At 39.6% G+C, this 25,927-nt stretch overlaps 1 protein-coding gene across 2 annotated transcripts in view; it reads right to left on the reverse strand.

The window, feature by feature from the left end:
- sema5a (sema domain, seven thrombospondin repeats (type 1 and type 1-like), transmembrane domain (TM) and short cytoplasmic domain, (semaphorin) 5A) overlaps positions 1-25,927 on the reverse strand; it is a 242,647-nt gene that overhangs the window by 47,332 nt on the left and 169,388 nt on the right. For both annotated transcript variants that reach the window (XR_007035752.1, XM_047349930.1), the window contains exon 16: positions 22,596-22,821. Coding sequence is in view for 1 of the 2 variants with exons in the window: in XM_047349930.1 (XP_047205886.1) it covers positions 22,596-22,821 (226 nt within the window). In the remaining variant the exon portion in view is untranslated. The remainder of the gene's footprint in view (positions 1-22,595; positions 22,822-25,927) is intronic.

The following is a 25,927-nucleotide window of genomic DNA, read 5'->3' on the forward strand; positions in this document are numbered from 1 at the left end:
TTGCTGCAGAATGACAGAGAGACAATAAGGGTAGTGGAACGGTAGTCATCTGTCACAGTCGGCTCTAAGCACCGTCGCATGTCTAATGCCTGCTCAAGACATCCGCACAGGAGAAACTAATCTTGCAGCCATGAGAGGACCCTGGCCTTGGTAACAGATCCGCTAAAGTAAAACACATCAGGCTGCTGACACACTACTGTTTCTCCCTGAAAAAAAATGGAGACCATTCTTCGACACACATCAGGAAAATTACAAACTCACAGCCTTCAACAAAAATGTCTTTCATCTTTTTTCTGCTTTTTTTTGCCCCCTTGTGTGTCTGCCTCTGTTGTTGTCGCATGCAAATGATGGACTGCTAGGATGAATACACGTCATTTTCAGGGTTTATATTATTACCAGTTTATCATAAATCTAGGCTGGGTGAATACGTTGAGAATTTATTCTGTAAATTCAGCAAGAGTATGTTTCAAAGACACGTGGTGTTAAAGAAATCAAAAATCTTATTCAAAAGTGGAGCAATTAACAACAGGGAGTATTAATAATCTACCTGAAGAGTATTTTTAATAGAGACCAACTAATGATATGTAAATACATGGTTTCATTAAAAAGGAGAAGGGTGTATTTCATCTGTATGCTAATTATAGGTAGATGGTTATTAACTCATCCAGCAGTAGAACTCACTGTTGATGTGAAGCTATTTAGGTAGGATGGCTATAAATTTAAAAGTGATATATGGTAATAAAAAAAAAACACAAACACAGAAGCAAAAGAAAAACAAATAAGGTGACTGATCCAACAGTATAGTACTGTACGTCTCTCTTAATATAATGTGCCGTGATTAAATCAAACATAGTGTCAAGAGAAAACGCATAAAGCCCCTTCACAAAATATACATGAAAAACAAAATGAGTGCTTGTAATAAAAACCATTGAAGTTAATTTATTGTTTTTAAATCTCAGGACTTACACTCTAGAGGTTTATGGTTTGAAACCATCATGAAAATGACATTTTTTCCTTTTCATTTTTTTTTATTTACATTACTGAGTTTTTGCTTTTGTGCAATTATTCCAACTACTTTCTCTGGTCTGTTTGGTGTATACATTTTCTTCACAGTAATTGAAGGTATTCATAACTTTACATTTTGACATGTTACAACCCCAAATTCAATATATTTTATTAGTATTTCATATGATAATCATTAGAGTGTAAAATATTTGCATCCTTTGTTCTTAATGCATACTTGATTTTTATTCCTGGTTATAAGTTGACTTGGTAATGTTTTTGTTACTAAACCTTTGTTTAACCAGATAAAAACCCATTGAGATCAAGACCGCTTTCACAAGGGTGACCTAGCCAATAAATTCAGCAGCATGTCATTGTGGACAAGACAGATAACAAAAACAAACATTAAAAATAAGTAAAGTGCAAACAATTTGACAAATTAAGTGCAGGACCTATTGTTACAGTAACAACATGAAATTTATAAACAGTGACAATTAAAGTAAATTAAGATTTAAAACAGAAGCACTGTTCAATTGATTTCGATTGTCGGTTTCTTAAGATGAAGCAGAAGGCTTTCAGTAAAAGACGTTCTGACAGTTTTATTTAGAATGGAGGGCCTTCCTAGCAGAGGGCCAGAGAAACTATGTTTTATTTCCTGTTTCAGTTCAAACAAGAGCAGAGATATTAATATTCAAGAAATACAATCTACCTCCAAGGTTGTGTAAATTGGAACATATTGCACACATGCAGAATCTATTCACTAATTAGGTGGCTTCTGACGGCAATTCTTTGTGCTGGATCTGTATTTAAAGGTTCCTAAATAAAGGGGGGCTGAATACAAATGCACTCTTTTATTTGCAATTTGTAATTGAAAAAAAAAACTACTATAATCACAGTATATCCATTTCCTTCTAATTTATAGGTCTGCACTAATAACACTGTCAGTAGCCATGCTACAGGAAAATGACAATCATAAGGTATGAATCAATCTGGATTCTGGATAGATTATACAGTTTATATTAGTGTTGTGTGCCTGTGCCTTTGTCTTTGTATCTGTCTGCTTCACTGCTAAGAGTAAAACAATAAGCCCCTAGGATGTACTTTTAAAAAAACAGTGCCAAGCATAAAAAAAAAACCAAAAAAACACTCCACTAATAATGTTTCTGTTCTATGTGAAAGCTGCATGAAAAATGTTTCATTGGAAACTGTGAGTGTGAACAAACCAAAAGAGACTAAAAAATAGTCTGGTTTGGTTTAGTGTTATAAAGGTATTTATTTGTATTGGATTACATTATCTACATGCTTGTGAAATGTGATAAAAACAAAGAATAAGCAGCTACCAGACTAATCACCATGTTCAAATGAAAAGAGAGGTCTTTTAATCACTACAGATCGTCAGTAATTAAGTCATTGCTATCATCCGGCTATGATCAGTGATATGAAACAAGGCAGTCTATTATGTAGAGGGTCATTGTACATGCTTGCTTAAATCATATTCATGATTTAGGACTCATAATAAAGACATAGAGATCTTATTGTGGGAGACAATTCTGCACACAGAAATCATGAAACAGGCTGGAAGGTCAGGAAGCTGCTAAACATAACTAAAATGATAATTTAGTCACTGTATTGACACAGGATTAATCGTCCTTATCTGCATGGCGCACATGTTCCTCCCAGGTGTGATCAATTACATCTGCCATGTTTTTGAATGCAATCCTAATCGTCCAAATGTCACATAGATCTGATTGCTGTGATCCTCAAACATAGTGACATTTTGCCCAAGCAAATGGCAAACAAAAAAAAATAAAATAAAAAAAGAACTCCAGCTCAGCAGACGGAAAGTTTCATGTAGCCGTGAAGCATCATTGAAACAGGGAGTCGATGAATGACAGCAATGCAAACAAGTGTTAGTTATAGTAAAATGTTATCAAATTCACCTTACATTGCCAGATGGTAAAACGTTAATGACCACTCATGGCAGGAAACCTAGAAAAAATATAGTATTTCAAATTCTGTTCTTAAATCAACTTATATAATGGCCTTGAGAGATTATTTGGAATCAGCTAAAATACATACAGGTCCTTCTCAAAATATTAGCATATTGTGATAAAGTTCATTATTTTCCATAATATCATGATGAAAATTTAACATTCATATATTTTAGATTCATTGCACACTAACTGAAATATTTCAGGTCTTTTATTGTCTTAATATGGATGATTTTGGCATACAGCTCATGAAAACCCAAAATTCCTATCTCACAAAATTAGCATATTATTAAAAGGGTCTCTAAACGAGCTATGAACCTAATCATCTGAATCAACGAGTTAACTCTAAACACCTGCAAAAGATTCCTTGGGCCTTTAAAACTCCCAGCCTGGTTCATCACTCAAAACCCCAATCATGGGTAAGACTGCCGACCTGACTGCTGTCCAGAAGGCCACTATTGACACCCTCAAGCAAGAGGGTAAGACAGAAAGAAATTTCTGAATGAATAGGCTGTTCCCAGTGTGCTGTATCAAGGCACCTCAGTGGGAAGTCTGTGGGAAGGAAAAAGTGTGGCAGAAAACGCTGCACAACGAGAAGAGGTGACCGGACCCTGAGGAAGATTGTGGAGAAGGGCCGATTCCAGACCTTGGGGGACCTGCGGAAGCAGTGGACTGAGTCTGGAGTAGAAACATCCAGAGCCACCGTGCACAGGCGTGTGCAGGAAATGGGCTACAGGTGCCGCATTCCCCAGGTCAAGCCACTTTTGAACCAGAAACAGCGGCAGAAGCGCCTGACCTGGGCTACATAGAAGCAGCACTGGACTGTTGCTCAGTGGTTCAAAGTACTTTTTTCGGATGAAAGCAAATTCTGCATGTCATTCGGAAATCAAGGTGCCAGAGTCTGGAGGAAGACTGGGAAGAAGGAAATGCCAAAATGCCAGAAGTCCAGTGTCAAGTACCCACAGTCAGTGATGGTCTGGAGTGCCGTGTCAGCTGCTGGTGTTGGTCCACTGTGTTTTATCAAGGGCAGGGTCAATGCAGCTAGCTATCAGGAGATTTTGGAGCACTTCATGCTTCCATCTGCTGAAAAGCTTTATGGAGATGAAGATTTCATTTTTTAGCACGACCTGGCACCTGCTCACAGTGCCAAAACCACTGGTAAATGGTTTACTGACCATGGTGTCACTGTGCTCAATTGGCCTGCCAACTCTCCTGGCCTGAACCCCATAGAGAATCTGTGGGATATTGTGAAGAGAACGTTGAGAGACTCAAGACCCAACACTCTGGATGAGCAAAAGGCCGCTATCAAAGCATCCAGGGCCTCCATAAGACCTCAGCAGTGCCACAGCCTGATTGCCTCCATGCCACGCCGCAATAAAGCAGTCATTTCTGCAAAAGGATTCCCGACCAAGTATTGAGTGCATAACTGTACATGATTATTTGAAGGTTGACGTTTTTCGTATTAAAAACACTTTTCTTTTATTGGTCGGATGAAATATGCTAATTTTGTGAGATAGGAATTTTGGGTTTTCATGAGCTGTAATCATCCGTATTAAGACAATAAAAGACCTGAAATATTTCAGTTAGTGTGCAATGAATCTAAAATATATGAATGTTAAATTTTCATCATGACATTATGGAAAATAATGAACTTTATCACAATATGCTAATATTTTGAGAAGGACCTGTATTTATAGGTTAAACCTTTTTTAAAGAATGATAGTAGTCACAAAATAGTTATTGGTACATCTATTTTCGAGGACTCATGTTAAGTTTAGCATGTTTGATATATTAATGTTTAGGTTTTAAAATTGTTTTTGGGGTTGAATAAGAAAAGCTAGGTTAGGCTTTTCACAACCAATTACCTTTGCTGTTTTGTAATTAGCAAACTTATATAAATATGTTTGTGCTGAGTAATTGATTGTGCTTTTCCCAGTTTACACCTCATGCATTAACCTGTTTTATATTGCACAGAGCTTTAATCAATTGCAAGGCAGCTGGTGAAGAAGGTAAATCTTTATGAAGTGACACCTCATTCCTTTTGATTGCTTATCTCAGAGGCATCACCGTGTCCTTTGCCCCAGCACTGGACATCAATACACACCACTGCTGTGGGGGTAATTATCTTATGATAGCTTCTTGCTTGGGGAAAGGTTAAGTGCTGTCTCTCAGAGATTGGGCACTCGATCCATCGCTGGGAGAGGGACAGTGGGAGGAGGGCTTTGTAAAATAAATGCCTATGATGCGCACACAAACAGGGGCAGACATCCACTATCGAAACAGTAGAACAGGCAAATCCACATTCCATTTTAGCCTGTCCCTACATACACTCACAAATGTACACCGACCAATGCTCTCCAGATGGATGGTGACTTTGATAATGGTTGAAATGAGGAAGCGGACCAGTGGAGTTCATCCTTTTTTTCGACAAATACGACTTAGCACCCATTAGAGACCTGAATCATATGAGGTCTATAAATGAACAATCAGCATGGAAAAGAGCAGAGCTGCACACCCAGACCTTGCATTTGCTTAACCAGGATATCACAACTAACTGAAAGATTGTCTACTAACTTGAAGTATCTTCTATAAAATGTTTTAAACAAAAGCCTTTGAAGCAAATTGGTTTTGATGTTGTAAAGTAGTTGGTTTTACTAAGCATCTGCACAAATCAAAAAAGAAAAATAATTATCTAACTCAAATCAAGTCTAACTGGAGTAAAACTAAAAATGAAATTCTAACACTAAGATCAATGTAACTTTCACACTGTACAGGGCAGGGCCCTATGTTCACTGGCTCAGTGTTCAAATTGACTCATTTAGTGTTGCAGCAACACAGCTCATTTTACCATGTTAGCATCAGAGATCAGGTTCCATAGATAAAAAAAGAGTGACAAAGATCCTTACAAGCAACTGGTAAACAAATAGCTAAAAAAGAGACTGCACTGCAAGAAGCCGGCAGCTCTCCCAGAGTTACCACAGGACTCTTTCTCCATTAGATTTTCAGAGTTTGGGATATTGTTTTATAACTTCTACATAACCTTATCTCTGACCTGTCGTATTTCTTAGACTTTATGATGCTGTTTGTTCACTAACTTTCTCTAAAAAACATCCAAGGCTTTAGGTCTGGTTAACTCTAGGCACAACAAGCTAAAATAGATTTATTTTGGTTTATCAGAGGCTGGGGACTGACACACCTTAATTTTCAGATTTTGCAAACAAAATAAAATAATGAAAGCCAAATATCCTTTTTATCTCGCATCTTAATTATCTGCTACTTTGTGTTGTTCTATCACATAAATTTCCAATAAAATACATTAAAGTTGGGCTGAACGGAGTATGCATGTTCTCGCTGTGCATGCATGTGAGAGAATTTAAGTACACCCTTTCATCAAACTTTTTGACAGGTGGGCGGGACTTCTGGTGAGGGCGGGACTTCCGGTTGGCGCCATGTGGGCGCCATGTGGGTGCCATGTGGGCAGGAGGTCACGTGGTCAGGCAGGTGGTGTGTCCAAGGGGGCGTAACCGTGGATGCTGATTGCTTGTCGTCATTAGGGGCGATACCTTAAATGAGTCAATTAAAACACAGGGGTGTGTTTAAGGGTGTTACGGGGAAGGCCTTAAATGAACCAATTAAAACACACAGGGGTGTGTTTAAGGGTGTTATTAATAATCTGTATGTTTTTTCAGGCGTTAATACATCTAAAAACAAAAAAAAAAGACATGCATCCTTTTATATTTTAAAGGTATAATCAACTTAATGTTGACCTATCACATGAAATCCTAATAAAATGAACTGTGTAACCTGACAGAAATTGTAAGTTCATTTTGCTTTTACAGCAGGACCTATTTTGTTGAATATATGAGCCAGTCTAAATCAGTTCAAAATAGAAAAGACCTAAAAAGTAAATTAAAAGATTGTGCTTCACTACATCGATGGAACGAGAAAAAACCTTCAGCTTCTGCGTCAACATACTGGAAAAGCAGCTGAAAGAGGTAAGACGAATTTGAGATTAACAGAAAAAAAAAAAAGAACTTCAGTATACTGTTTCCAAGTTATAAATTGACTAGCAATGATGTGTTTGTTATTGAATCATGAGAGACTCCATTTTAGGAAAAAGGAATGATAATTTTAGTTACCTGTAGCTTTTCTAAAACATTTACTTTTTCATCTTAGAGTAAAAGGTTATTCAGGGGTGGGGGGGTGGGGGGGGCGATGTCAGGAAGGGGCAGTTACGTCTGTTTCTTAGATAACTATATCACCTTTGAACTCAAGAAAGGGTTTTGGTCTTAAAAACATAGTCTTTGCAGTTGAGATAACACTGTCATGTTCTGGTATAAATACTGTGAGTAAATGTTGTTCGGGGGCTCTGTTTCATTGGCTAACCTCAGTGTCAGGGTCTTCAAATGCTGAATGTCTTTGAACCATAACACTTGTTACATTGAAAATACCAGTACTGACAAGAAAAAATTTTGTTAAATATTTCAGGAAACCCTTGACAATGTTTCAATTTATAGATTTGATGAGAGAGGTAAACCCGAATGATCAAGTTGGAGGGTTCAGCGGCTGGAATCAACAGTCAAAATTGAGAAGGCGAATTATTTCCAAACAAGAAAAAACCCCAACAACAACATCTGAACTTTCTTCTAACACAGAAATTAAATCTGATTCTTTGAATACTCCTCCGTCAATTATCATCATTTCCCCTGAAGACACACCGGATAAGTTACCGGCACCACCAGAAAGTATGTCCTAAGAACTAACTATTTTTCTTTGAGAGTGAATGTATTTTAAACCTCAGATAAAAACTGTTTACAAATTCGACTGAGAGCTCTGTGGAAGACACAGCTGTCGAGCAGCAGCATCAGGCAGGCCTCGACGAGCAAACAGCAGTTACTTTTAGTGATATTGGTAAATTTGAAACCATTCTGAAAAGAAATATTGTAGTGTTTCACAGAACCACGGGCTCTACTGCTGTGTAAATTTGAGACCAGTTTCCCTGATCGTTCAAACCCTCTGTTTTTGCTGTTATTTCAAGGTCATTACTATGGGATAAAAAATCTCAAAGGTTTTATGGGGTGCAGATATATTTGTAATTACTGTTACACCAGCTATGATAATGCAAATACACACCATTGTGAAGGTTATTGTCCAGTGTGTCGAACATATAAATGTATGCAAGAGATTAGCAATCCTGTAAGCTGTGCAGGCTGTCAAAGAATCTGTCGTAATTCCTCATGTTTCAGCAGACACAGGGAACCGCGCATCAGAAATAGTGCTGACAGACCTATGAGTGACTGTGAGTTGGTAAAACTGTGTAAAGTATGCAAACGGATATACGTTATTCCAATCAGTAAACCGAATAAACCACACGTGTGTAATGTAAAATGCAGTATTTGCGGTGAAAATGTACCCCCCAGCCTAGACATTACATGCGATGATCATAAGTGTTACATTCAGCCTTGCAGTGCAATTAATCAGCTTGATGATAAACTGATTTTTTATGATTTCGAATGCCTCGTCAATGAGAGCGGCGTGCATACCCCCTTTCTGGTCTGTGCTAAAACGTTGAAAGGTGATGAATGGTACGCTTATGGACTGAATTGCACCCAAAAATTTCTCCTGCATTTCAGGAGGCCGAAGTACAGAGGCTTCACCTTAATAGCGCACAATGCGCGGGGGTATGATGGTTACCTGATTCTCACAGCAATGCTGCAGTTAGGCATTAAACCTCATCTCGTCATGGTAGGAAGTAAACTTCTCTGTTTAACCGACCCTGATTACAGGTTAAAATACATTGATAGCCTGTCCTTCATGTGCATAAAGCTTAGCGCCATGCCGAATGCGTTAGGCTTTACCGATCAAAGCAAGGTTTTTTTTTCCCCACCTATTTTCCTCTGAACAACGTCTCCAGTATGTGGGGCCTTTTCCTCCTCCATCCTGCTACGCTGTAGAACGCATGAGTCTTCAAGAACAACAGGTGTTTAGCAGCTGGTACAGAGAAGCGAGCAAAGAGGTCTTTGACTTTAAGAAAGAAGCTATTCGTTATTGTAAAAATGACGTTGAAATTCTTTTTCAAGGATGCTTAAAATTCAGAGACGAGTTCTTTAAGGAGACAAGTGTGGATCCGTTTAAAAGTATCACAATAGCATCAGCCTGCATGAAGGTTTTTGTAACCAATTTCCTTCCTCCTCAAACCTTAGCCATTCCATCACCTCTGGACTACAGACGTAGCAGTAAAACGTTCTCCAGCGCGTCCATTCAATGGCTCGGCTGGATTGCAGACAGCAGAGCCATATTTATCGAGCATGCATTAAATAGGGGTGAAAAGAAAATCGGGCCATATTCAGTGGATGGGTATGCAGAGATTAACGGTGTCAAAGTTGCGTTTGAATTTTACGGCTGTTTTTTCCACGGCTGTAAAAAGTGTTACATGCCTCATGACAAGTGTCCGTTGAGAGGGGTCGCATTTGAACAGTTTTACGCAGCCACTGTTGAGAGAAGCAAGGTGTTACAAACTGTGTACGGCCTTCGTCTCGAAGTCATATGGGAGCATGAGTGGATTGAAATAAAAAAATCAGACCCAGGGGTGATCAGCTTTCTTGAGAAAGTTAATGCACCCGAACCGCTATCCCCCCGGGATGCTCTGTATGGTGGTCGCACCTGTCCTATGAGGTTGAGGTACACAGCGGAACCGGATGAAACTGTACACTATGTGGATTACACATCTCTGTACCCTTATGTAAACGCCAACTGCGTTTTTCCCCTCGGACACCCCACCATCATTTACAAAGATTTTGATGACCCCAGCAGCTACTTCGGTATAATCAAAGCTGTGGTCTACCCACCACGTAACCTGTTGTTCCCTGTTTTACCTTACAGAACATCCCAAGGTAAACTTGTGTTCACTCTCTGCCGCACATGCGCTGAAATAAATAACCAGTCAGGTCCCTGCATGCATAATGATGAGGACAGAGCTCTGACGGGTGTTTGGGTGAGTGTAGAACTATGTAAAGCTTTGGAGTGTAGTTATCGTCTTGCTAAAATCACTGAGGTGTGGCATTTTGAAAAGAGAAGTGATACAATTTTTAAAGGTTACATTGCTTTTTAAAGGGTAAGCAGGAGGCCTCAGGCTATCCGTCTGAAGCAGTGGATCAGGAGAGTAAGTCACAGTATATAAGCGACTACAAACTGCATCAGGGCATCCAATTAGACCCTGAGAAAATCGAGGTGAATCCTGCCAAAAGGCAGGTTGCAAAATTGTGTTTAAACAGTTTTTGGGGGAAATTTGCGCAAAGAAGTGATCTGTCTCAGACCACAGTCATCACTAACCCTGAAGACTTTTTCAGCTTCATGTTCTCGAGTAAATACAGGGTTAACTATTTTCATTTTTTCAACCCTGAAATGTGTGTAGTGCAGTGGAATTTCAGTAAACGTGTCATATATCCACCAAGTAAGACAAAATAATGTGTTTATTGCAGCATTCACCACCGCTTATGCACGTTTAAAACTTCTCAGCAGCATGGATAAGTTACAGGACAGATTGATTTATATTGACACGGACAGTTTGATTTATGTGACAAAAAGTGGTGAAACTCCTCTGGAATTGGGGAATTATCTGGGTGACGAGTTAGATGGTGACAGCATTTCGGAGTTTGCATCGACAGGACCCAAGAGTTATGCATACCAGACCAAAAACCGTAAAAATGTAATGATACGTGCTAAAGGCATCACTCAAACGCATGAATGCAGCGAGAGGGTCAATTTTGACAGCATCAAAGGGCTGGTCGAGGGCTACTTACAGAGGTCAAGTGAGGGTGTCATTGAAATCCCTCAACACACGATCAGGAGGAATAAAAAGAGATTCCGTTTGACAAACGCAACATTTCTTAAAAAGTTTCGACTGGTGTATGATAAGGGACGTCTTTTTTCTGACGGGACAACTCTGCCTTTCGGTTATTAGAGTGGAAGAAGAAATAAAATGTCACATGGATTTACAGGAGATTGATTTTGATCCTAGATTTAGAGCACCTTTCTCATGTATGATAGTTGGACCCAGCGGCTGCGGGAAAACTTTCTTTGTAAAAAGTATTTTACAAAACTGTAATCATGTCATGGATATTGTTCCAGAAAATATTGTATGGATTTACACATCTTTTCAACCCATGTATGCTGAATTGCAGAAGATGGATAAAAATATTACCTTTGTGGAAGGATTGTCTCATTCTTTTGAAGATGAAAACCTGTTTTCTCCTGATCAGAATCATCTGATTATTCTAGACGATGTTATCGCTCAAGCCTCAGATGATGAAAACGTGATGAAGGTCTTTACCCAGTTTCGTCACCATCGTAATATGAGTGTTATGATGTTGACTCAGAATGTTTTTCATCAGGGGAAGTTCAGTCGCACTATTAGTTTGAACTGTAATTATATGGTGTTGTTTAAGAACCCGAGAGATAAACTCCAGCTGAATATACTGGCCCGCCAAATGTTTCCATCTCAAAAGGGTCTCTTCTTGGAGAGTTTTGAAGACGCAACGAGAGAAGCTCATGGATATTTAATCATCGATTTTACGCCTACCTGCCCAGAACATTTCAGACTGAGAACGGGGATACTTCCTCAGCAGTGGCCTGCTGTGTACGTGCCCAGAACAAAGTAAGTCATCATGTCTGCGCGTATAAAAAGGAATTTACCATTATTCAGAGCTTTGTACCAGGCCTGTCCACAGAAACGTAAAGATATTCTCGCACACTGCTCTCCCGACTTTATTCAGGCTCTGTGCGAGATTGCACTGAATATCCTAAAAGGTAACATTAAACTATCACCCTCTCAACACTGACAGTTGAAGAAACAAAGAAATATCATCAGATTGTTGGGTGATAAAAGAACCGGGATAAAAACTAAACAGTTGGCTCTCAAAAAGCAACGAGGTGGTTTTATCCTCCCCATCTTAACGGCTCTTGCACCCTTGATCGGTGATCTAGTGGGTGGAATCATCAGGAGATAATGTCTCTCAGAACATCGCAGAAGATGTTTCTCATTTCACCTCATCAATTCAAGCGTCTGACCCAGTCAGACACGTCCATCAGACAGACGGCGGAGGAGAATTTGGATGCTGAAATGAGAGCGATATTAAACGAGCCGGGTTTGACTTCTTATGAAAAAATCAAGAGATACGATGCTCTTCTCCAGAGGTATCTGACTTTACTTAAGCAAGGTGTCAAAGAAGAAAAACAGCGGGTCAGTTTAACGCTGCAGCGTGACACAGAGGTTCCTGAACATGAGCGGTCCCAAGAAAAACAAGGCCCAGGGCAGGACGAGGCCCCTAAGGATCAGGTTCTTACGGAAGTACTGAAAAGCCTTCCTAAACACAACCGTAAAAATGCCGAGTACATTTTGAAGAAATTATCCGAAAGAAGTGAGAGTTGGACTTCGCGAGGCGAATTTGTATTTAAAGGAAATGTTATAAAAGGGTCCTACATGATTGATTTGTTGAAAAATCTCATGCTTCCGTTTAAAAAATCTGGAGCATCACAAACCCGAGGATGGTCTGATTTTCTACACACCTTGTCAGAAGTAAACATCCCTATATCTTCAGTCATTAACCCTTATGCTCGTGAAGAATATAGACGTTTCAAAACAGAGGGTACATCGATTGAAAATGGGGGTACACCCCCCAGCGTTAAGCAGAGAAGAAAAAGAAGAAGAAGGCAGATAACTCATTCTCCCTACTGGTCGAGATCTGAGTTGGAAGATCCAAAAAATGCTGATGGGAGATCAAAAAGGTCTCTTCGTATGATGACACTACCACCCCGATGGATTACATTTTCACCATAAACCGTTATAAGAAAATGAAACATGTAGTCTATTTCTTTTATTCAATAAAATATTTATTGATTATATTTTTCAAGTCTAACCTCGTTCTCTACTTCACACACTAACATATGATATCATTACACAAATATTAAATCATAAGAAGAAAAAAAAAAAAAAACAATGAAAAAAAAAAATTAAGACAATTTAAATTCCATAACAATCCATAAATATCTCCAAAGAGCATGTTCCGTGAGTATAAAATGTACAACTTTGATTAACGACACATTTCTGATATTTTTTCACAAAGTTAGATACCATTAAATCATTCTTAATCACATCTCCGGTGTATTTCGACAACACTTGCTGCAGTGATAATCCGCACGCTCTATGACATAGATAAAAAATGCAATGGCGACCGCACACAGTGGACAGAGTGTTTTGAAGCTGATTATTATGATACAATATTTTTGAGGATCTGTCTTCTAAAAATGTTACGATGCTTGACGGGTAGAACTCGAAATCCGGAGAGAATCCATAAGAGTCAAAAAAGCTGGATTGACCATTCTCATCCAAAGTCAGAGCTAACCAGTGTTCTCCCGGCATGTGTGAAGGATGTGTGTTCACGATAAAGTAGGCCGGCCCTGGGAATTTGTCAGCTAGCAGCAGCAGCTGGTCGCACGGCCATACACCACAAAACAAATCTCCCAGCAGATGACGCATCAGGCTCTCAATTTCATGATTATTCATGCCTGATTAAATTAATAATAATCCACCAGCACACGCCTCTTTGAATCAATCTCTAAAATAGAGTCATAACAAGCGTAGATGATCAGCGTGGTGGTATGAGGCAACGGGTTTCTGAAGCGCATTTCCAATCTTAAATTCCCACTGGAAACTGGAGATAGAGCATCTGTGTCCTCGCCTGGGTTAAGATTAAATGTGAATAGAGTATCCTTGATTAAATTCCTGACGTGTTATACTCAGTGGAAGATCTTTTAGATGTCGTCCTGTAGCCGTAAACAAGTTGTAATACTCTCTCACTGAATGACCTTGGTTAAAATTGGGCTGGAAGGCTTTAGCAGGAATTTGTCTGCCATCCTTACACAAAGCTAAATATTCCATATCAAAATGATTAAAGTCAAACGGATTGAGATTGAGTGTTCCTGTAAAAGCATCATGATCCAGTAACGCAATCACCACATACTTGGGAAAGACGCCTAAGAAAAGATTCTCTTGGTTGCATACCCTTGAATTTTCAGGGATGGAATATGTTTTTACATTCACACGTGAAAGTGGATACAGAGCATTTGCCTTCATTAAAGCTGAAGCGTGCCCCAGTCGTACAGCTGGAGAGACAGTAACTTTTTTGATAAAAAGAGATGCTCCTAATATCCTGAGTTTGTAAGTGGAGTCTCTTGCTGCCATGAGACAAAAGGCATCGTTGGCTCTTGTAAGTTTAATTTTAAGGTCAACAGAGTTTAAAAGAAGTCTCTCGCAGAAAAATATGTCTGCATGCAGGGGGCCTAAGAGATGTACCTCCCTGGAATTTGCCGTTAAGACCTTGGTTAGGGCCGTTAGTTGTAACAATAGAGTTCAGAGCACCTGCAGTGTCTTTATAAAAAAGACCAGAGCTAAACTGGGTTTTTAGAGAATCCTCAGAAAAGTTTAACAATGTCTCAATCATGGCTCTATATGGATGTGTAGCGCTGGATTGTGAAATCATTCGATCTCCGAGAGTGACGTCACACTGACTGAAGATGGTGTTTAACGGGTAGTTGATGAGCCCTACAGGTGCATCATCTGGCAGGTTTGTTCCATTCTCGTTAGTAATTTTCACTCTGAGATGCAACAGCGTATCGTTGAGATCCAGATACTTTTCTCCGTCTCCCGGAATGAAAAACTCGATCGGCCCTCCATCAGTGATTGCTGATAAAGGCTGGATCTCGGTGTAAATTTTATCTTCGATCAATAGCTGCGTCATCGGGGCAGAAAATAAGTCCAACTCTGCCAGCGTGCACTCTGATGATTTGTTATGTAAAAGAGCCATTATTTAAATATATCAAAACTTGCGGATGACTTCCTTCCTCTTCGTTTGTCAGCTGCGACTGATCTCCTTTTTCGCGTTTGTCGTTGTTTTTTAACCGTCCTTAAACGATCACCAGGGGGTCTTGTTCTGGGTCTTTTGGATAAAACCATAATTCCTGAACCTTCTTGACCGTCGGTGTGTGTAGAACCACTCATTTTACTCACGGCTCTACCGATGACATCCGAAGCGATATTTGATGCAGCCGTTTTAAGATGGGGTTTTGCAATTGCAAATCCTTTTTTAACCAGAGGGGATATGAAGCGGAATAATTTTGAAAATAATGATCCAATTCCGCGTCCGTACATGACCGGGGCCCCATAAAACCCTGGCAGATTACCGTCTGATTGACTTACATAGTAATTTACAAAGCGATTTGGATCACGTCTCAGACTTAGATGTGCCATGTTCTCTCTTGCCTGCTTGATGCAGTGTTGAATGACCAGCGTAATATGAATGATAACCAATCAATCTTAGAGGTTATATACATATCTCTAGAATAGTTTATACAAATAAAATTTATCTCAGGCTACGTTGTGATATCACCGGTCTGAAGTGTAGTCTTATGACGGTCTTTCCATAGACGAAATTTACAGGAACGTTTTGGTCCCATTTAATTTCTATATTGATATTTTCAATATGTCTTCTGGAGACTGGAAGGTAGTGGGCGGGGTTAAACGTCTGAGTAATCATATCACTGAATTTGCCTTGTACTTTGACGGTCCGCAGTAAAGGTGCAAAAGTGTCGCCTACTATTTGTGGGCTGACCACGTCGCTGTAACAGTATAGGTGATAGAAACCAGCCTTTATATCCGCCGGAAAAGGAGCCAGTTTTGGTTCAGAAACATGAATCCATTCCCCTGGTTTCACGCCCATCATATAAGCTAGAGTGTTGAAGAAGCGTATTTCATACGGACTGTTTGCTTGAAATGCAAATCTCTTTTGAACTTTGCTGAATTTAATGCGTAAACCCGATTTCAATTTTTTGAAAAACATTTCCATCTCTGTCTCGAGTTGAATAACGCTGTTATAGTAGCCACTTCTGATCCTTTGCGTATTGATCTCCACATCACCAACCTTCCTCCATTCAAAGTAGGCATCATAATCCGGTAAATTATGCCATGTATGAGGATATGAAATCTCGGCTAATGCAACCATCCATTGGTCTTCTAAATCAATATGTTGAGCTAAATTTACACGGAAACTTGAACTGGTATTATTTTTAAACACTTCCATGCTAGCATTAGATGGAAGAGTAACGTAAAAGCCATCATCCTCTACCTGACGGTTCATGATGCTGTGTCAACTGTGAGGTTTAGTGCAAACCTTTTTTATGCGTTTCGAAGTTCATCAAACTTGATCCAACTGTTGAATTTCTCAGGCCAGTTTTTCCAGCTTACAAAAACCTGTTTGACTCCCTTGACCGTACGTCGTTAAATATTTTTCCATCCAAATCTTTGAGTTTGTATACAGGAGGAGAACGGGGTATCCGCTCATACACTGTAAACACTTCATCCGTAAAACTCTGTTCGTATTTTTTGTCAAACACTCCACGGACCTTGGATATTCTGACAAGATCCCCTTGTTTAAACGTTGTCACTGAGTCCTTGCAATATCTGTTGGACTTGACATCATACAGATTCTGAAACACTTGAAAGGCATTTTCTGGGGTCACTTCCATAGGGCTCATTTTAATGCTGGAGTGGTAGGAATGGTTGTAGCTTCTAGCTAGGTTTTGCAGTACATCGACGTACCGCCGGGTATTGTTAGCTGTAAAATATCTCCACATCCTTGTTTTTAATGTGCGGTTAAATCTCTCAACCACTGAAGCTTTTGCTTCACTCGCTGTGGCAAAATGTTCAATACCTTGTTTCTCCATTAAAACCTTAAATTTCTTGTTAAAAAATTCTTTACCGGCATCAGTCTGAAGTTTTTTGGGGATCTGACTTTCTGTAAAAACTGATTCAAATGCCTTTAGCACCTCAGCGGCTGTTTTCCTCTTCAAAACTCGTACATACGTCCTTTTTGAAAAGATGTCAATGACTGTTAATAAATAATTATAACCATCATTTTCCATGGCCAGAGCTTGCATGTCACAGAGATCAGCCTGGAACTGCCTCAATGGTCTGGTGACAAAAACTCTGTTTCTCGGGAACTTTATTCTTGCAGGTTTATGTAGAGTATAGGTATCTTCTCCTGATAAAAAATCTTTATCTTTTTCAACCGCAACCTTCTTTCCCGTTTTATCTTGCATAACCCTCCTCAGCCTATCTACACCCCCAAAACTTCCCGGATTTGAAGGGCTATAATATACTTTCTTCATCAGCCGTCTTCCTGCCATCTCTGCCTTATGCTCACTCTGCCGATTACTTGTTAAATAATGAGAAAAAACACACAGGAGGGTAGATTTATCCTTTTTTTGTTTTATTTTTGTATTTAATATTAAAAAGAAAACAACCAAAAAACAAAATCAGATAAAATGCAGATTAATGCAGATGAATTCAAACACTACTAGCTTTTAAACAACACTATGTTCCTACTTTAATTGTATTTAATAGTAAAAAGAAAAAAGAAGAAAAATCATATAATGCAGATTAATTAAAGTACTGGAATACTAAAAAAAAAAAAAAAAAAAAAAAAAAATGATACAACAAGTCATCAAACATGTGAGATCAGTTTGTCAGTCCATAGCACTCTGAAACAGAGTTAAGTTGTTTGAGATGTTTCTCGTCGACCATGCGATCATAAACGTGCGCTATTGCACTGTGGATGCCTTGTACCGATTTCAGTTCATATAAAACCGTCTTGGCAATCGTCTTCACTCTAAAGTCATCCGCTTGTATGCGTCGAAGTACCAGAAGATTCTGAATAGCAGGAACGAGTTTGGGGGTTACGAGTCGTCGTACGATGCGTTGAAAGTTGACTTGGTAATAATCCTCCCCCAGTACCTCCAGGCAATGGTGTTGACGCTGGCTCGGGTGGTTCGTTATACATCCATAGCAGGTTTCTCTGAGATAGTTCAAAGAGGTTATGTTGAATAAATGAAGTATCGCTGTTTTCACCGTATTGATGAGGGTGGTTGAGAACCAACTGTCAATTTCGTCCTCCTGGTTACTCTCATCCTCTGCTGAAGGCTGAGGGTCCTCCATCGGTTCCAGGGTTTGTGTAGGGGCTTCGGTAGAGGGTGAGTAGCCGGTGGCTACCTCCTCCACGACCACCTTCATGTCTTCAGGCAGGACATTCGCGTCTACAGACTCAGCCATGAATAGCGGTGATGGTGAGCAGAGGTCTGGAGAAAGCGGTAGATATTTCATGTTGTATCCTGTAGGTGATGCAGGACTGAAGTGGTTCTCAGAGAATGAGGATGTTGAGGGGGATGGTGAGAAGAGGTCAGGGGAAGGCGGATGATATGGTCCAATGTTGAAGCTTTCATCGTGCTCAGGAGAGAAGTGGATCTCTGCTCGGTGGTTGTAGAGATCCCTGTATGGTGTCGGTCCACTCATTCTCATGATACGATTCTCAGTGTCTGTGAGCTTGCAGTTATCCCCCCCGTATATATATCATAGGAAGGGGCGTGTCCTCAGAAGAGGGTTCGTTCTAAACGTAAAACAGGAAACGTCAACGTTTTTTTCACTGACATGACATCGATCCAACTTCGTGACTTGTGGAAAAGGTCGGAAAGATGATGTCCTATTTCACTCATCTTCTCGGCCCGAGCTTCAAACGGCAGAGCCAGCATTGTCTTGAATACGCCGCAGTCCTGATTGAAAGCCTCCAACACAAACAGATCTGAGGGACTCATCCGGTTGTTCCTGCGTCTGCTTGCCCGAAAAGACCAGCGGCCATTTGCTGTGGTTTTTGACCCCCACACTGCGCTAAAGAGAGGTTCTCTCTCAGCTATTTCAACATCGGATGGTATATGAAACATTCTCGCCCGTTTTACAGGTCGAGGAGACAGTTCATTTTCTTCTTCTTCTTCCTCCCTCTCCTGCCTTGAGACTGTTTCAGGGCTATCATTAAGGTGCGGGATTGCAAGCCTTAACACAGCCCAGTCGCTGTGTGTGAGAGTACACAGAGCCAGTGATCCATTAAATACCTCATCTTGATCCAATTGATACAGGCAAAGCTCTCCTATTTCATACATGAAAATATAACCCCAGCTGCCAACCAGGCCATATGGCTCCAAAGACCATTCTTCCTGCAGAGTGTCGAACGGGGGTCTTTGTACCCTGCAGATGTAGTATGTTGATTTCTTAGGAGCATTCAATTCACGGGATGAATACTGGTAGACGGTCACTGGGGTTTCACACAGAACTGACATACCTCTTGGCCGAACCGAGGTCTGATTTTCAACCATGGTTCTTGAAGTTGATGTTGGATCCTCATCATCGGTAGAGTATGTCATGACGGGAATTCCGATAGGTATCTCCGTTGAGGAAGTATATGATGCAGTTGCTTGTTCATCATCATCATCTTGGCACGCGTTGCGTTTCTCCTCCGCTTGACGATAAACTCTCTTAACTCTAGCCATTGTTGAACGGGTGTTCTTTTTTCCAACGAATGCTGCATGTAAAGTGCAGAGTTTTATCTCTGTATTTAAAGTAAACACTAAAGCACGCCCTATTGTTTTCATTGGGTTATTCAAGGTTAAACGATGCTTACAAACACACCCCCTCTATTTTTAATTGGTGCTGATGCCAAACAGTTTCCGATAATACCATATTTGTCTTGTTCTATTTATAACAAACACACACCTGTGTTTTAATTGACTCATTTAAGGTATCGCCCCTAATGACGACAACCAATCAGCATCCACGGTTACGCCCCCTTGGACACACCACCTGCTTGACCACGTGACCTCCTGCCCACATGGCACCCACATGGCGCCCACATGGCGCCAACTGGAAGTCCCGCCCTCACCGGAAGTCCCACCCACCTGTCAAAACGTTTGATGAAAGGGTGTACTTAAATTCTCTCGTGTGTTTTCCCACAGTCAAAAAACATGACTATTAGGTCAGCTCGTCTCTCTCAATCGCCCCAAGGTGTAAATGGGTGTGTGCATGGTTTGTCCTGTGCGTTGCCCTGCGATGGACTGGGAACCTGTCCAAGGTGTACCCCTCCTCTTACCGCAGAGTAACCCCTACCCCGCTCGTAGACTGCTGGAGATAGACACCAGCTCCCCCACGACCCTGTACAGACGAAGCAGGTATAGAAAATGGATGGATGTATGGATACATTAAAGTTTGTTGTTGTTACACAAAGAACACACTGCTGTTTGCTAATGTGGGACTAAAAGCTGCTTGCTTCCAATTACACAAGTATCCAAAAGTGACAACTGAGCACACAGCTTTTTGCTTTTTCGTTGCTGTAATTAATGCTGAAGCTAATCTAATGTCAGACTGGTGGTGACAACCTCTGATGAAACACATTTTGTCTATTGCTTCCTCCCACTAATCCCAGTCAAGACAGACCTATTAAAGCTCAGCCCTTTGTTCTCTAAATAACCAATACGTGCAGCTGTCATTCCTCGTAAAACTTTATTCTGCAGTCAGGGTTCCTATGTGCTTATTAGTGCTAATTTAAAACCCTTCAGGAACATTTAAGCACTGGCTTCAAAGTATGAAGAGAACAACTTGTTCCTTTGGCAGCTCTGACGCAAAGACAGCTATTAGCAGAAAGAAATGAGGAAGATGAGAAAGACCAAAAAGATCAATCCCAGCGATAACGTGCATTAAGGATAACCTCTGTGATTACCACAGCGTGCGCATGGAGGGTGGCAGACCACCCAGAGATGAAGATGAAGTCAAAGTGAAGGGAGGCCACCACTACAGCTTACCCAGGCACTATATCTGAATCTCTAAAAAGCATTTTTTTCCCACAGAGGCTCAGAGCACTGCTATAAACAAACTTTAACTGCTGCAGATTTTTTTAACCTCTTTTATGGTGCTCTGTGGTGCTTCCTCTCTAATACAAATACCTCATGTAAGCACATAAACAACTTGTCAATTAGCAAACTGGTTGTACAAACATTTACGCCTCTGAAATCATCAGGGGTGCTGCTAAATTTGTGGGACAAAAAGAAACAGCTGCATAAGGGATGAAAAGTCAGACACTTTTTTACAGTTTAAACAAGACATTTACATATACTGCTTAAAAGGACGGACTTTTCATCACTGTCTCACATTAAACTAGACTAAACCTTTCCTGTTTTATGTCAGTTAGGTCGGTTAGTCCTAACCTAAACTGACCTAAAATCTACCAAAATATAAAAATATGACTGTTTGAGAAGGATAATGATGATTTCTTCAAATTTAGAGGTTTACATTTGCAAAAATTACTATGCCTTTGTACAATTTGGGACAGCCCACATGATTATGTCAAGGCTTCGAAAATGATAGGTTAATTTTCAACATCCTAATCAACCTCAGTCACACCCGTGGATACATTTTAAGCACCTAAAGCACACTGCTTCCTCATGTGGCCTAATGGGAAAATCTAAAGAAAGGAGCCAAAATATCAGGAAGAAGATTTTTATTCATCCTTTCGTATAATTATTTTTCGATGCCTAAAGGTGCCATGTTTAAACAAAGATATGCAACTGTAAACATCATGTAACTGTCCAGACATTATACTGTTTAGGAAGGTGACGGGTTCTGTGTGTATCAGAGATAAACACATTTTGGTGTAAAAGGTGTGTATCAGTCCCATAAGAAAAATAAGATCTCGTGAAGAGATTGGCTGAAGCTGGTAAGAATGTCATTATCCACAGTGAAACAGGTCCTGCACCGACGTGGGCTAAAAAAAAAAAAAAAAATACAATAGCTAGTTTACATTTTGCAGATGCACTCAGGGGCAATTAAGGAAATTAAGGCTTGAGCACAAATAGGTCTTCCAAATGGAAGACAACCCTAGCATGCCACCAAATTAGTTACAAATTGACTTAAGTACAACAAAGTCATTGTTTTGGAGTGGGCATCACAAAGGCCAGATCTCAATCCCAGGTGTGTGTGAGCAAGGTGATCGACAAACTTTACACGGTTACATCAATTCAGCAGGAATGGACCGAAAGTCCTGCAAATTACTATTATAGGCAGGTTATAAGAAGGTTACCCAAAATGTTTGGCCCAATTCATATAGCTAATTCTAAGAAATACTAATAAAGTGTATGTAAATTTCTGACTTTGAAGAAAGTAAAAAAAATTCTCTACAAAAAAACATCTCATTAATGTGACGTTTCACAAATAGTAATGATTTTGGTAACACTAGCTGACTTAAAACAGGAAGAATTTTGGCTGATTAAATGTCATTGAGAAAAAGGGTTCAGAGTTTGTGTGTAAATATCGAGTTTCAACTGTTTCTGTGTGTGTATGTAGGATTTTGTGTGAACAGAAAATGTGTGAGAGCTAAAGTTAGTTTCAAAGCTGAGCTTTGCAGATTGGAAGTTCATTAACATGTGTTGCCTGCTTTGATCCACTGATAATGTCACCAAGGATGGGATCAGAAACACAAGAGACAAATTATTCAAGTCTCATTTAACTTTTTCAGGACATGCATAGATGGAAAAGTTTTACACAATCAGCAAATTAATAGGACAACAACAACCAGCCTGTGGAGATGCGGGGAGCCAGTTGAAATGAGATAGTAGAGCATCCAGAGGCTTATCTGGCTGGAAAGAGCCCATCTGTTTCCATGCAGCACTCACCGTCAGTGGAGCAGCTAGTCGATCCGTCACTGGAGCAGTAGCGCATCTCAATCCTCTGTCTCCCTACTTCCAGAAGACTTGGGTCAGGGATGCGCGCTTTGCAGGTGTAGCGAAAACGCTGCTCATAGTGGCCGCCGTTGTCAGAGATATTGACAGGCGTCCATGGAGTCCAGGGTGTCGTCTTCTTGAGGTCGGGACACGGCAGGGTGTTGCAAGACTGGTACTCCTGTCAGCACAAAAAATAAAAACGAAAGAAAACGGGCGACACATTAAACCCAGAGCTTTTCTTTTTATGTGGAACACGTTCACAAGCAGGTGAACCTGACGCATCTGGAGGGGGAAGAGGTAATCACGCCAGTTAAGCAATAATTAGCATGACAGAGTTTTCTGGCATATTTCTCATGCATAATAAGGAGGACAATCACTTTTAAAATTCTCAGTAGTGACTCATCAAATTAACCTCCTTATTTTTTGTGACATTCACATTCTTTTCAAAGTTTTCATTGTCACTCACCCTTGAAAGCCTCTTAACTATACTTGAGTCATATGACTCACATATAAAATACTTATAAAACATTATTAATCAGTAAAACTGGATATCAATATCTAGACATCATCAAGGTTTTGTGAACATTCTTCTCCGTGTTTTTGAGCAAAGTACCAGAAATGCGTAAAGATGTAAAGATCTCCCAAAAATATCAACAATGATTTAAACGGTGTAATCTCAAGTCCATTTTATATGTACTAGATAAAACTGAAATGATTTCCTGACTGAAGCAGAAAAACATTTAAATCAAAATCTTTTGCTTCATTTCTTCATTTATTTCCTATAACTGAATTTAACACAAAAAGTAAGAAAATCTGTTTGATTGATAGTTTTTTTCCCTGAAACAATGCTTTCAAATAAATTTTACACTATTGCAAAGCCTGTTTATTATCCCTTAATAGGTGCCACATTTGTAAGGAAAAAGTATTTGTGGATTGAGCAGCACAGCTGAGTATGTGGTTTATGCCACTAAAAAACCTGCTAAATCAACTCTGCCAGCATAGTTTATTCTGCCATTGACTCTTGTTTGGTGCCATTTATTGAGTTGGGTGCTTAAAGCTTGAATAAAGAAGGTATTAAACCTATATGTATATTTACACCTTGCATACATGTGGTATTTTAGCTCTCATGCTGACTCCAGCTAGCTGCTTTCACCTGTGAGAGACCCACTGTTTACATGTTACAGAAATGTTGCACCCTTGGCAAGCACAGCAAGGTAAGCCATGTTAGAGATTTATATTGTTCTTAATTTTACTGTTCTGGAACTTTGCATGTTACTCTTTATAAATGTGTTTGATTTTATTACTTTGAATGCAACCGTGGCACATATTATTTGGTTTCTTTGTCTTCATTTTGCATTTTAAAGTTAGTATTCTAAAGGCAGGACTGTGATACCAGTTTGTAAGTAATGTCAAAAACATATACAAATGGTGTTTAAGTAAGCAGTGAGAATCATCAGAACCCCAGTTTGTATGAAGTTTATGTAGTATCTTTGAGAGCTTGTGTCCATAAGACTGGTGAGTTGTGTATACTGTTCCATAACGATTATTATTATTATTATTATTATTATTTAGTTGCCTTTTTCCTACTTGATCTCCACACCATAAGTTAATAAAATACAGGACTGGAGTAAGAATAAAACGATATATTTCATTTGCTGCCAAATATAGTTTAGGCTACAAATAAAGGCCTTCCAGCCAATTAGTTAGGCTTACAAGACGGCATGTGGTCTTAATATTTTATGTATGGAAAGTTGTGATTACATTACAATTTGTGTTTTATTTGTGTATTCAGTTTTTAGAACCACAAACACACATCCCTGTAGTTAGTAATTGGTTTTGGTGTGCGACCCCAAGATTTTCAATGGTCCCATGTGTCCCCCCCTGTGAAAAATGTCTTGGGGTCCTACTGGATAGGATCCCATTCCTCAACCAGCATGTATCACAGGTAAGCCAATGTGGTTGTGCTTATCACTGGGATGAACAGCATGTTCAAACTGATACCATAGGTGTTCTGGGTTGAGAACAGGGCTGCAGGCAGGCCAATGCATCGTGTCGACTTCCAAACCCCTGAAGGAACTGTCTACCCCACTCTGTTGGGGTGAGCAGTGAAATCCTGGAGGACAGAGCTTAGTTTTAGACTGTGGCGACATGAGATTGCCACTAGTCACAACATCTATATCTCTCTACATTGAGATTGTCTACAATGATGGCAAGCCTTATTTTTCCAGTAAGGGAGATGTTGAGCTAGATTTATTAGTACTGTGTTTTTTGCACTTTTATCTTGTTTTGCTTAACTCACAGATATTACCTTTCACCAACACACACAAAATGACTCCTGAATTACATATCTGTTTTTAACCAGACCCCCTGCTTCTACAGAATTATCTTTTTTCAGAAAAGTTAAAAAATGGAATAACTTCTAGATTTGCACTATATACATATTCTTTTAAGACAGAAGGTAATGTTTTATTGCTGTGAAGAATTACAAGGAATCCAATTACACCTGCATATTAAAAAAAACAAATCTAATTACCCTCTTCCTGTTGTTGGCAGTGTTCTTTAAAGCACTGATTAACAAAGTAAACACATTTAATTTATTCAGCTTAATAACTTAACAAATGTTAGAGGTTTATGACAGTCTATAGCAGGAACACAGGTTTCAGTCGGAATTGAGACTTTTGTGTTTTCACAAGTGGAGAGGATCCTGTAAGATTTTAATGAGATTTAAAATCTTATTTAAAGTTCTGAGCGACTCTTCAATGTAAAACTGTAAACATGCGCTCTACTGTGAAAATTTAAAGGAGGTTTTGCCTCAGTTTATCTGTTGTGTTGCCGCTATTGAGAAAAAAAAGCCTTGTTACTATTATTTTTTCAGTTCTGTCAAGAGTAAGTAAACCAGACCATTCTGAATACACATCGGATTAAAAGCTCTCATTTAGCATTAGCAACATGGCAGCTGGACTAGAAGCAACTGGGTTTTATCAAGCAGTGGACAGTACAATGAGATTTGGGGTGTTTAATGAATATCTTTCCTGAGTATACCAGATCTAAGCATTACCTAAACATTTTTTACAATACAAACAAGATACAAGATTAAATTCTCATTAGACAACAAACAAGCCAAGCATTGATCCAGCTTAATTTGAAATGAAGAATGATGGATGGAGTGACAGTGCAGTGGCACAATTTAAGTTTAATTTAGGAAACAAAACCAAAAAAAAAAAACAGAAAAAACTGAAAAGAAAAGTACACAACAGTAATAACAAATCCCCCTCCCACCTACG

The sequence above is a fragment of the Girardinichthys multiradiatus genome, chromosome 21 (genome assembly GCF_021462225.1).
Source record: "Girardinichthys multiradiatus isolate DD_20200921_A chromosome 21, DD_fGirMul_XY1, whole genome shotgun sequence".
NCBI lineage: Eukaryota > Metazoa > Chordata > Actinopteri > Cyprinodontiformes > Goodeidae > Girardinichthys > Girardinichthys multiradiatus.